Source organism: Suncus etruscus, chromosome 3 (genome assembly GCF_024139225.1).
Source record: "Suncus etruscus isolate mSunEtr1 chromosome 3, mSunEtr1.pri.cur, whole genome shotgun sequence".
Taxonomy (NCBI): domain Eukaryota; kingdom Metazoa; phylum Chordata; class Mammalia; order Eulipotyphla; family Soricidae; genus Suncus; species Suncus etruscus.
Window position 1 is genome coordinate 39774256 of NC_064850.1, and position 13497 is coordinate 39787752.

The following is a 13497-nucleotide window of genomic DNA, read 5'->3' on the forward strand; positions in this document are numbered from 1 at the left end:
GGGGATTCGAACCACCGTCTTTCTGCATGCAAGGCAAACACCCTACTTCCATGCTATCTCTCTGGATCTCCAAACAACTTTCTTAGTGTCTTAAAATAAACCTTGAGTTTTGGGCAGTTCAAATTGACAAATGCGAAGACTCAGGGCAAATTGGATTCAGCATCACGGGGAAGATCAGAAAAAAGGTCTTTGATTTTACTCAACTCCCGCTTTGCATGAGTCACATTTTTCCAGGCTCGAATGTTTATGTCACAGGGTCCACACTGATGGATTCTTGGCCACGGTTCCTTCGTGGTCTCAAGCCACACACACGACCTGCAAGTTGCTATAGACTTCGGGCCTTCGGTAGCAAAGCAAACCAGGCCAAGTTTCCAATTCACATGCAAGAATTCCAGCCAGGTTTTGGGTGGACACCAGAGCAGGACTGGGCTGGGCTGGGCTTGGATGACAGGTAAGCCCATAGACGGGGCAGGGTGGCGTCCACCCCCAGACCAAGATGGGTACGGAAGCTGAATCACTTCTTGGCAGCCCCCGGAGAATGCAAAACAGTTTTCCTTTCAAAACCCCAGCTGGCTTTCTCCTCCCAGAAGACTCACTTTCTCAGCCGTCCCTGTTGTGACCTCATCGGTGGTGGTTATGTAACCCAGGACCACACATCCGTGGAGCCACAAGAGCCAGAGCACCTCCAAGGCAGACCAGGCACCAGACCTCGCTGAACGGAGCACCTTCATTTTCTGAGTAAGTCAAAGACCATCTTCCTTGCTCTTTTGACGTGAGAAGTGATTGTGGTTCGGAGGGTGGCGAGTGCTGGCATGGTAAACCTTCAGTGTCCTGTACGTGTGAGTTTGAAAATTGTTCTTGAGGCCAGAGGGTTGGGACCGTAAGTAGGATATTTGCCTGGCACCTGGCAGACACAAGATTGAATGCCTGTGCCCCTAAAGTTTCCTGAACACTGACCGAGGTGATACATGAGACACAGTCCTGAGATCATTAAGTGTTAAATATACATACACATATATAAATCAATATTTAGGTATTTATATATAAATATATTCTCAGGTTGGGGCTGGAGAGATAGTACAGTGGGCAAGGGGCTTGCTGGCCTTGCAATACAGCCAATCAGATTCAATCTGTGCCACCCCATATGGTACCCCAAGTCCCACCTGGAGTGATTCTTGAGTACAGAGCCAGGAGTAAGCCCTGAGCACTGCCAGATATTGCCCAAAAGCAAGAGAGAAAGGAAGAAGGAAAAGGAAAAAGGAAACAAGAAAAGAGAAAAGAAAAAAGAAAAGGAAAGAAAGAAAGAAAGAAAGAAAGAAAGAAAGAAAGAAAGAAAGAAAGAAAGAAAGAAAGAAAGAAAGAAAGAAAGAAAGAAAGAAAGAAAGAAAGAAAGAAAGAAAGAAAGAGAAAGAAAGAAAGAAAGAAAGAAAGAAAGAAAGAAAGAAAGAAAGGAAAGAAGAAAGGAGAAAGTGAGAAAAGAGTGAAAGCAAGTGAGCATGAGAGAGAGAGAGAGAGAGAGAGAGAGAGAGAGAGAGAGAGAGAGAGAGAGAGAGAGAGAGAGAGAGAGAGAGAGCTCTTTAATGGAGAGCTTTTAAGTGTCCCAGGCCATGTGTGGTATAATGGTAGGATGTAGGTAGGGGTAGAATGAGGAGGCAGCAACATTTGAACCTGTGCAGATGCCACCAGCAATGTTCTTCCTAGGGATAGATTTAGAGCCATGGACAGACAGGAGCCCACTATGGACTCTGACCATTCCCATTTGTTATCTTCAAACTGCCTGGGACTTCCCAAGACCAGGGCTAGGATTGACTCAAAGGGTTGAATGAAGCAAATGCTTTGAATGCAGGAGGCCCAGAGTTGAGCCCTGGGACCACATTATCCCCTAGAGCCCCACTGGGAATGATCTCAGAGCACTTTAGCAGGAATATCCCCTGAGCACTGCAGGAGGAGGCTAAAATAATTAATTAAATGCTGTCCTGAGGTCACCTGAGGTCAAACTGGATTATTTGTGGCTTAAAGGTTGTTTCTTGGGGTGTTTGCATGGCATGTGGCTGAGCCGGATTTGATTCCCCGGCATTTCATAAGATTCCCTGAGCCTACCAGGAGTGACCCCTGAGTGCAGATATCTCTGCAGGCAGCATTGGTATTCCCTGATCTCCTAGGCAGGGTGTGGTTTGCACCCCCTACCCTAATTATCCTGTCAGTGTTGTGACAAACCAGCACAGACTTTGCTCTGAACCAGCCAAGGGTCTGACTGGACAAGCACCTTCCTCCCAGGGGCTGCTGGAGATTTTGTTCTTTCACTTTCAGTACTCAAAGCATTTTCTGTCTGAGACCCCTTCTTGCCCATTCAAAGCCAGAAAAGCAGCACCTTTTAATCTAGTTCTCACTCTATTCTTGTTCAAGACCCTAATTTCCCTAAAAAAATTATGTTTGGGGGCAGTGGGTAGAGCACTTTCCAACCCAGGTTGAATCCCTGGCACTTCACATGAGCCCCCAAGTCCCACCAGGAGTGATCCTTGAGCACAGAGTTAGAAGTAAGCCTTGAACATGGCCAAAAACCAAAAACATTTTTTAAAAAAATGAGGTTAAGGGGCCAGAGAGGTGTCTCGGAGGTTAGAGATCATATTTCAGGTTCTATCTCCAATACCACACATGCCCAGAGCATCACCAAGGTGGCTCTGGGGGTCCCCTGTGCTACAGGACCAAAGCAGCCTGTCACCCCTAAATCCAACACTGAACCACCCAGCCAATGGGCAGGTTCTCCTGTGAGTAATCTCTCAGCCAATCCCCTGAATACTACTTGGGAGGCCCCCAAATTCCCTCTCTATCTATAAATACATAGGCTTGTTTAAATCTATAGAAAATGTATAGAGACCAACTTCAATAAATGTTATAGTCTTTCACTTATATAGTCATTAGTAAATATATATAAATACTGCTATTAAATTATACTGAGAATTATATCTAAAATCTATACACATATAGTCTATATCTGTATAATGCATAACATGTTTGTATGATACAATATGCTTAAGGGAGTTATAAAGAATCTAAGTAAAAGCTATTTTGAATAAATGAGTCTTTAGGAACCAGAAGTTTATAGAACACTTGCCTTGCACGCAACTGACCTGGGTTTGATCCCTGGTAACCTATATGGTCCCCTGAGCCTCTTCACAAGTTAGTCCTAAGTCTGAATAAAGAGCCAGGAGTAAATTCTGAGCACCTCCAGGTATGGCTCAAGCTAGGGAGAAATAAAGTTTTACATATATCATATATGAAAGCAAAATAAAACATCTGCCACAGATTTATTAAATACTAAAAATAACTTGAGTAAAAGAATTTCTCTTGCCTCAGAACCACATACATTTCTTAGACTTGCACTTGGCTCTGATATTTTCTGGAAGAAACATTCTCCTTTTAATATAGTTTTGTTAATTTTTTCTTTCTTTCTTTCTCTTTCTTTCTTTCTTTCTTTCTTTCTTTCTTTCTTTCTTTCTTTCTCTCTCTCTCTTTCTTCTTTCTTTCTTTCTTTCTTTCTTTCTTTTTTTCTTTCTTTCTTTCTTTCTTGTGCCACATATGGGTGGCCCCACCCTTTAATGCTCAGGGATTACTCCTGACTGCACTCAGGAATCACTCTTACGGGGCTGGAGAGATAGCATGGAGGAAAGGCGTTTGCCTTTCATGCAGAAGGTCTTCAGTTCGAATCCCAGCATCCCATATCGTCCCCCATGCCTGCCAGGAGCAATTTCTGAGCATGGAGCCAGGAATAACCCCTGAGCACTGCTGGGTGTGACCCAAAAATCACACACACACACACACAAAAAAGGAAGGAATCACTCTTACAGTGCTTGGAGGACCCTATAGGTTGTTAGGGATTGAAACTGGGTTAGCTCTGTGCAAGGTAAGCGCCCTTCCCACTGTTCCATCTCTCCAGCCTAGTCTTATTATTTTCATTCCACATAACACCCCCAAATCTTTTTTCTTCCAACTATGCTGTTGATAAGTGTACAAAAACACAGACTCTTCCCCTACATCAGAATATATAGAATCTTTTGGGCTCACATTCAGCAATACTCGGGGCTGACTCCTGGCTCTGTGCTCAGGTATCACTCCTGGCAGTGCTCTAGGGACTATACAGATTGCTGGGGATTAAACCTGAATTGGCCAAGAGCAAGGTAAGCTCTTTTCCCATCATTCTATCACCAGAGGCCTAGAATATATTTAATTAAGGAGACACCAAAGGGTCACGTTGAAGCCCAGGTCAGTCTCAGACTCAGGGATTCTGCAATGGCTCAGGCTAAACAGTGTCCAGACCAGACTTTCTCTGTGGCTCAAATTTTCTCTCTTAGGGGCTGGAGCAATAGCACAGCAAGGAGGGAGTTTACCTTGCATGAGGCTGACTTGGGTTTGATCCCCAGCATCCCATAGGGTGTCCTGAGTCTTCCAGGAGTGATTCCAGAGTGTAGAACCAGGAGAAACCCCTGAGCACCGTTAGATATGACTCAAAAACAAAAGAAAAAAAAAAAACTTTCCTCTCTTCAACCAGTTTTTTTTACCAGCTTGACCTTCCAAGAAGTTGTAGCTATGGAGACATTTTTGGAAGCTTTTGCCAAGTTAGATACCACGAAGTGCAGGTTGTTTGCTTGCTCCATGTCAGCTCCTTTCGGACTAAAACAGGCCCAGATTCAATTGGAACAATTTCCTCCTTTCCTGAGACAGTTCCGAAGCTCTTTATAGAATTTTGAAATCGAATCTTTGTGCAGCAATCACCGCTTAATTGGATCATTTCCTCCCTCACTCTTTAAAGCCATAACTTCAATGATTTTTCTACATAAAATCTTTGTTTTCCATCATTATTTTCTCATTGAAAAAGTGGCTCTGTTAATTAAAGATTTCCGATGGTTGGTATTCAATAAAAAAAAAAGGTTTTGTTTGATTTGGGGATCATGCCCAGGAGTGCTTTGTGAACAGTTTAATTAATGGTGAAGGGTATTTAGAATCAGTCTTCTAAAGCTGGTTGGGTCCAGGGAGATCATCACAAGGCTGTACCTGCATGTAGATAACCCTTAGGCCTAATCCCACACCCACCTCTGGGCATGATCCTGGTAGCTCCCATCACAGTTGAGCTGGAGCGGCATAAATCACCTGAGCACTGATGGTTGAGTCTACATAGCACTAAATAGAACCAGGAAACCCTGGAGCATAGCTAGGTGAGTTTCAATATTTATACATTTGAGTTTTGTTTGCTTGATTAGTTTTTGGGCCACACCTGGTGATACTCAGGGCTTACTCCTGCCTCTGCAATAAAAAATTACTCCTGGCAGGCTCGGAGTACCCTATGGGATGCCAGAAATCTAATCCAGATCAACGCTATCACTCCACTACGCTATCACTCCTTGTGCTCAACTCATCGAATTATTTTCTCTGCCCTTTAACATTATTATTATTATTTTTGTTTTGGTTTGGTTTTGGGCCACACCCAGCGGTGCTCAGGGGTTACTCCTGGCTGTCTGCTCAGAAATAGCTCCTGGCAGGCACGGGGAACCATCTGGGACACCGGGATTCGAACCAACCACCTTAGGTCCTGGATTGGCTGCTTGCAAGGCAAACACCGCTGTGCTATCTCTCTGGGCCCCCCTTTAACATTATTAAAAACAAATTTTTAGGGCTAAAATTTTTAGGCCCAGGTTTGATCTCAGGCATCATATATGGCTCGCTGAGTACTGTCAGGAGTGATTTCTGAGCACAGGGCCAGGAGTAACTTCTAAGCACTGCCAAGGGTAGCCCCAAATCCAAATGACACCTATCAATAGTAACCTAATGATGGGCAGGAAAGGGAGAAATAGCATATGTGCCAGTGCTTTTCGTCATAACTTCATCACTCAAAATTTGCAATTCATTAATTGTAGATATGTTGAAAGTTTTGTGATTGTATTCACTATAACCTTTATTTCTCTTGGTCTGATACTGAAGCTTGTTTATAGACAATGAGAAACAAGGCATTGTGCTGACCATCCCCAAGTACACCTGTCATCACCTCTGTCACCCAGATCTAACAAGGACACATCTGTCACTACAGCCAGTTACACTAGCATGCATAGGACTGTCACCAGGCAAAAGTACAGTGACATTTTTTGTTGTTGTTTTGGGGCCATACCAGGTGGTGCTCAGGGGTTTCTCCTAGTTCTTGCATTCAGATCACTCCTGGCAGGGTTGGGGGACCATATAGGATGTTGGGGATTGAACCTGAGTTGGCTGCGTGCAAGACAAATGCCTTCCCCACTGTGCTATTGCTCTGGCCACATCACAGTGACTTTCTAACAAGACAAACTTCAGCTGTCTGGAGACCAGCATTCCTGCAAGGCTGGTGCTGCTATGCCAAAAGGAGCATCTGGAAGCTTGGCTGTGAGTCTGAGAAGAGACAGAGACCAGACTTCATGCTTGATCTGAGGAACCTGGGCCTCAGTTCAGTTAGCAGACTTGCCCCGTCCCAATCTTGGTGGGATCTAACTCACCAGCTTTCAGCTTAGAGCTGCGTGTGCACAAAACATGGTTGGAAGCAAAAGTAAGCAGGATCAATAAAGAAAATGGGGGTGGAGTGTTAGCCCAGTGAGAAAGGCATTTGTTTTGTGTGCTGCTTACTGGGTTCGATCCCTGGCATCTCATATGGTTCCCTTAGCCTGCCAGGAGTAACCCCTGAGCACTTTGGGATGTTGCCCAAAAACCAAAAGCAAAACAAAATGGGGGGAGCGCGAGCGGAATTTTTTTTAAAAAAATGGAAAAAGTGAGAGGACTTCATTTTCAGCAACCTCACTTGAGCAGCTGAGGAAAGGCACCCCCTTTCTCCCAAGATTTGTAGCAGCCTTTCTGCAGCTGAGGGGGAAATCAATGTGCCTGGACACTGTCCCTCAAATCACTACCCCCCAATATGCACCACTTTGTGTCCTGGGGGTCTTGTGGTGAGTAACATTGCTCCAGGCAGCCCTCCATTGTGACGCAAATAGCAGCAAACATGTGGGGTGAATGACATCACCTTCCTTGAGATGCAGAATTCAGTGCTAATTGAGTACTTCCTTCTGCCCTCCCTGCTCCATGTATTAGCTCTAGGCTGCCAGAAGGTCCATTGCAAAATGTTAAGGCTTTGCCAAGTGACCCGCAAACTTGTCTGCAGTGCTGATCCCTGTGACCTTGGCTGAGACCCTAACACATCCAAGTGTTTAGATCTCAGTGTCCCAAACCACAGGATGTTGCATCACCCACTTCCCTCTCATTCCACTAATCAATCTGCAATAGAGCCTTAAAGTCTTCTCTCTCTCTCTCTCTCTCTCTCTCTCTCTCTCTCTCTCTCTCTCTCTCTCTCTCTCTCTCTCTCTCTCTCTCTCTCTCTCTCTCATCTCTCTCTTGGCTTGACAAGACATATTACTACTCAGTCTAAGCTTTGTGTGGATTATTTTCTGAGGCGACCCTTGCTCCTGATCAGCTTTCCCTAGGTGGAAATATGGCATTCGAGGCCATTACAGTAGCCAAACACATTCTTCCAAGTTTCTTTTTTTTTCTTTTTTTCTTTTCTTTTCTTTTTGGTTTTTGGGCCACACCCGGCAATGCTCAGGGGTTACTCCTGGCTATCTGCTCAGAAATAGCTCCTGGCAGGCCTTGTTTGATTCTCTCCTGGTTCTGGGCTGGGTTCATGTTCATATCTGGGGCCTGAGGCCTAGATCTACTTCTGGTCCTGGTTTGGTCTTATCTTGGGCTGGTTTGGTTCTGCTACTTAAATTGGTCCTACTGGATTCCTGGTCTTGTGCCTGTAACTCCTTAGCTGGTGAACACCCCAAGAATGAGGGGACTCAGACTTATTCTCGCCAGGGGATGGCTTAGGGAAGGTTGAGCTTTTACTGATAATAACACAGTAGAGTATACACCACCACCCCAAATAAAAAGTGCTGGAGCACTTTCCTACTAACAGAGAGCTCAAGTTTGATTCCCACCACTACCACATGCCCCACCAAAACCCCACCATAGCACCTAGCAGTGCCCAACCCCACTGGGTCTAAGCAGCAGTTGCACCTCACCAGCAGCACCACAGAAGAGGGGTGAAGGTGGCCATGAGTGATTCTTGAATCTCCAGCATTTTTGGGGTGCTGCCTGCCCCTAAAAGGAGCCCTCCTCTCTGTGGAGGGCAATGCCAGGCAAGCATGCCTACCCTGCATGCCTGAATAGTAGCTCCTGTCTTGCAAGGAACTTGACTTTAAAAAAAAAAGTATTTTAATTGGGGGGCTGGAGTGATAGCACAGTGAGGCTTGCTTTGTACACAGCCAACCTGAGTTTGATTCCATATGGTCACTCCAGCACCTCCTGGAGTGATCCCTGAGTGCAAACCCAGCAGTAAACCCTGAGTATGAATGGGTGTGGCCCCCAAACAAATACATAAATATATTTTTCATTAAGGCACTGCACTTTACAAAGCTATACAAATTGAGTTTCAAACATAGTATTTCAACCCAACCCCACAAAGTGTCACCTTTCCTTCACCCACTATTGTATCCAGCCCCTGAAATAGTTTTGTTTTTGTTTTCAGGTTTGTTTTGTGGGGTATCACATCCAGCTGTGCACCAGAGTTACTCCTGGTTCTGCACTTAGGAATCACTCCTAGCAGGTTCAGGGGAACATATGGGATGGGAACACTGATTGGCTGCATGCAAGGCAAATGCCCTACCTGCTGTGCTATTGCTCCGGTCCCACCCTGCAATATTTTTAAAGGGAAACAATTCAGAGGATCTAAGTGGCTTGCACCATAAGGTCTTGGCAGGTCTTGAACTCAATTTTCCTAGCCTGGGTCTTCCCTTCTATTTTAGGACCTAGCAATTTTTTCCTCCAAGGAGACAGAGAGCCACTATTTCCAGCTTTGCAGCACAGAAAGGGGTCTCTATTACAAATATTCATAACTTTGTGCCTCAAGCCAGACAATGGGATAGAAACTAATGAGCATGCCAACATACCAATAAAACTTCATTGATCTAACAAGCTGGGAGCCAGGGTTTCCCCTCCAATCCCGCTTCCACCTAATGGCCCTAATGTTTTCCCCAGGTCCCTGTGGATGGCAACCTGGTCGCCCTTGGAATCCCACCTGAGCCTGTCCCCACCTCCCAACGCCACATCCTGCGACAATGTCCCCGAGGTCTGGGCAATGCTGCACAGGGTGTTACCTACCATCATCATCACCATCTGCTCCCTGGGCCTGCTGGGGAACCTCTTCGTGCTCTCGGTCTTCCTCCTGCCCCTACGGAGGCAACGCCTCAGCGTGGCAGAAATCTACCTGGCCAACCTGGCAGCATCCGACCTGGTCTTCATCCTGGGCCTGCCCTTCTGGGCCGAGAACATTCGGAACCAGTTCCAGTGGCCCTTTGGGGATGCCCTGTGCCGGGTGGTCAATGGGATGATCAAGGCCAACCTCTTCATCAGCATCTTCCTGGTGGTGGCCATCAGCCAGGACCGCTACCAGGTGCTGGTGCATCCCATGGCTAGCAGGAGGTACCCACGTCGACGATGGGCCCTGGCCAGTTGTGCACTCATCTGGCTGCTCGGAGGCCTCTTGAGCGTGCCCACCTTCGTGCACCGGGGCATTAGCACCCTTCCTGAGCTGAACCTCACCGTGGTCTGTGTGCTGCGGCTGCCGCACAAGGCCTGGTACTTCATGAGGATCGTGGAGCTCAACGTGCTGGGCTTCTTGCTGCCACTGGTGGCCATCATCTTCTTCAACTACCACATCCTGAGCTCACTTTGGAGGCGCAAGGCGGTGCCCCAACCAAGGGGTGCAGGCTCCACGGGGGGCAAGACCACTGCACTTATCCTCACGTTGGTGGCTGCCTTCCTGCTCTGCTGGGCCCCTTACCACTCCTTCGCGCTCCTCGACTTCTTGTTCCAGATGAATGTCGTGCAAGGCTGCTTCTGGGAGAACTTCATTGACTTGGGCTTGCAAGTGGCCAACTTCTTCGCTTTCATCAATAGCTGTCTCAATCCCATCCTTTACGTGCTGGTGGGTCGCCTCTTTAGGACCAAGGCCTGGGAACTCTACAAACAGTGCACCCCACGGGGCCTGGCCTCTGCTGCCACATCCTCCCACAATAAGGACAGTCACATCTCTTGGAGGAATTAGGCACAGCAGAGATTGTCCAGAAGGGAAGGCGCTCACCATGACACTTGCCTACCCCAGTTTGAATCCAGCGTTGGGAATGTTCCCCTGATCACTTGCTAGGAGTGATCCTGGAACTCAGAGCTAAAGAGTAAACCTTGAGTGGGGTCCCAAAACTAAAAACTGGGGAGGGCGCTTGGGACAGACCCAGGTTTGATCCCTGGCATCTTATATGTACCCCGAGCACTGAAAGGAGTAACTCTTGAGTGCAGAGCCAGGAGAAAAACCTGAGCATCACTGTGTGTGGCCCCAAAGAATAAAACTGAAAAAAATGAAGGAGGATGCAGAGGCTAGAGAGATAATACAGTGGGTAAGGCTTCTTACCTGGCATGAAGCAGACCTGTGTTCGATTCTTTGTGTCTCTTGGTCTCTTGAGTGATTCCTGAGTGCAGAGTCAGGAGTATCCCTGGGTGTAGCTTCCAAACAAAAACTATCCCCCCCCCCAAAGAAAAATAACTAAAAAAGAAAGAAAAATACTATGCCAATAAGCTCAAATTTTCTTCTGCTTGATTCCAGACCAATCATGTAATAATCTTTAATAATGCATCCAGGGGCCGGGCGGTGGCGCTAAAAGGTAAGGTGCCTGCCTTGCCTGCGCTAGCCTTGGACGGACCGCGGTTCGATCCCCCGGTGTCCCATATGGTCCCCCGAGCCAGGAGCAACTTCTGAGCACATAGCCAGGAGTAACCCCTGAGCGTTACCGGGTGTGGCCCAAAAACAAAAACAAAACAAAACAAAAAAAATAATGCATCCAAATGGAATACCAACTAATGTAATAATGACTATTGGGAACAGTGGATTACCAGACTCCAGGTCTGTGACTGTGCCTATGGTAATGGGTCAGGCCAGGATGGATCTTGAGGTGGGAGGTGAATCTGAGGACTGGCTCCAGATCAGGTGGCTCACAGGAGGCCAGCAGGGGCATAGAGGGGCAGTGAGGGAAATGGGGACTGTAGGAGCCAGACTGATGACAGCCCGACTGAACCTGCAGTTCTGGCCAAGGAGGACAGGATTCAGGTTCCTTGAATGTGAGACTATGAACTGTTCTGATCTGGGGTACTGTAGCCCCTGTTCCTTCTGTCACAGAATCATCACAGGATGGGGGAGCAGAAAAAGGGTCAAGAGCAGAATGATAGTACAGTAGGGAGGGTGATTGTCTTGCATGCAGCTGACCTAGGTTTGATCCCTGGCATCCCCTATGATCCCCTGAACACTACCAGGAGTGATTCCTGAACACAGAGCCAGGAGTAACCCCTGATCATCACTGGATGCAGCCAAAACACACACACACACACACACACACACACACACACACACACCACACAAAGGTAGGGCTTGAGTAGCCGAAGGGGTCATTCTGTGTTGTTTGGTGGCAAGAGATTTGGGAAAAGTTGAGGGTCCACTCCAATGTTCGGGTCCCAGAGAGAGGGGATCATTTCTGATCTCATGGCCTCTCCCCCATCCCCACTCTGAAGGAAAGTTGACTGGTGGAACGGATGAGGGTCAGAGATCTGAGTAATGGACCTGAGTTGGACTCCCAGCATGTGTGCTCTCCCAAAAGTACTCTGTGCAAGTACTAACCCCAGGTCCATGGAACAAGCTCCCAGTGTGTGGAGGGATTGTAGGTACTGCCTGGTTTTTGGAGCAAGTCAGCCAGTGCTGGATACAGAAGAAAGAAGCCGACTGCCCCATGCCCAGTAGCTGTCCCTTTGACTCCTCTGCAGTCAGACCCTAGGTCAACTCTGAGGATGGGAATGCTCTTCAACTGACAGCTCCTGTCACTTTGCCCTGCTATGCATCTTGGAACCCAAACATGGGAGTTTGATGGTGTCAGCAAACCTGGTATCTGGGTTGGTTTGTGTAATGGTCTCACCAAGATCTTTGCAAGTTTTGACTCAGGGCTTCTTGGTTCTCTTTTGGGGTATCTTTGAGATCCGGGGAGAACTTGGGCTGAAAAGAGGTTGATCTTGAAAGTGGAGGTGGCTCCTGGCGCTGGGAGGTATTTGGAGCATCTTAGACTGCGCCACCTTGGAAGTCTCAAACATTATCAAATGTGCAGAACCTCCAGTCCACTCCCTTCCACCCCCATAGAAACCCCTTGCTGGTTGATCCGGTTCAGCTTATCAACAACTGTCTCATGGAAAGACTGTGAGCTGGGGGTGCTTCCTGGATGTGAAGGCTTTGGCCCTTGTAGGAATGAACAAGGTTTTTAGGGGGTTATTTTTATGTTTCTAGGTCACACTGGGTAGTACTCAGAGGCTGCTCTGGGTCACTTCCCCCAGTGTTTGGGGAATTCAAAGATGTAGGTCACCTCTTGATGCATGACGCTCAAAGTGCACCAACCAACAAGCTCCTGTCAATGATCTATCAATGACCTCTGAGCCATAGCACAGAGGAGAAGACATTTACCTTGCATGCAGCTGATCTGGGTTAAATCATCAGCATCCCATATCTCCAGCCTGCCAAGAGTAATTCCTGAGCACAGAGCCAGAAATAACCCGTGAGCACAGTCGGGTGTGACCCCAAACCAACCAAAGCACTCAGGCTAACATGTTTATGGCCATGGGGTCAGGCTGACATCAGCTCCTTTATTGTTCTTGGCTTTCTGCCCTGACATTTAACAACACCTGCAGCCAGTAGTTTCTTCCCAGGGTGGGGCAGCATGAGGTGAGGCTGTAGAGCAGTGGTCCTCAAACTATAGCCCGTGGGCCACATATTGTATTTGTATCTGTTTTGTTTCTTCATTGCAAAATAAGATATATGCAGTGTGCATAAGAATTTGTTCATAAAAAAAAAAGAATTCATTCATAAGTTTTGTTTTTACTATAGTCAGACCCTCCAATGGTCTGAGAGACAGTGAACTGGCCCCCTTTTAAAAAGTTTGAGGACCCCTGCTAGGGAATGCTAGAGATGCAGCCCTTAAAAAAACCTAATTAGTGGGGCTAGAGTGATAGCACAGCAGGGAAGACATTTGCCTTGCACACTACCAACACAGTTTGGATCCCCGGCATCCAATATGGTCCCTTGAGCCTACCAGGAGTGATTCCTGATGGGCTGCCAGGTATGGCCCAAAACAAACAAACAAACAAACAAAATTTAATTAGGGGTCAGAGAGATAGTCCAGCAGGAAGGGTACTTGCCTGACCCTTTATGGTCTCCCAAACACTGCCAGGAGTAACCAGAGCACCGCTAGATGAGGCCTAAAAAAATCACTCAGGAGTGATTCTTCAGCAGATCAGAAGTAATTCCTGAGCTTTGCTGGATGTGACCAAAAAAAAAAAAAAAAAAAAAAAAAAACCCTAAAA

The 13497-nt window shown here is 47.0% G+C and overlaps 1 protein-coding gene across 1 annotated transcript; it reads left to right on the forward strand.

Annotated features, from left to right (window-relative positions):
* Positions 1–677: 677 nt before the first annotated feature.
* Positions 678–10325, forward strand: BDKRB1 (bradykinin receptor B1). Its single transcript, XM_049769873.1, has 2 exons — positions 678–738; positions 9088–10325. Exon 2 carries the CDS (start codon positions 9098–9100, stop codon positions 10154–10156), a length of 1059 nt encoding a protein of 352 aa, XP_049625830.1. The 5' UTR covers positions 678–738; positions 9088–9097; the 3' UTR covers positions 10157–10325.
* The last annotated feature ends 3172 nt before the right edge of the window (positions 10326–13497 follow it).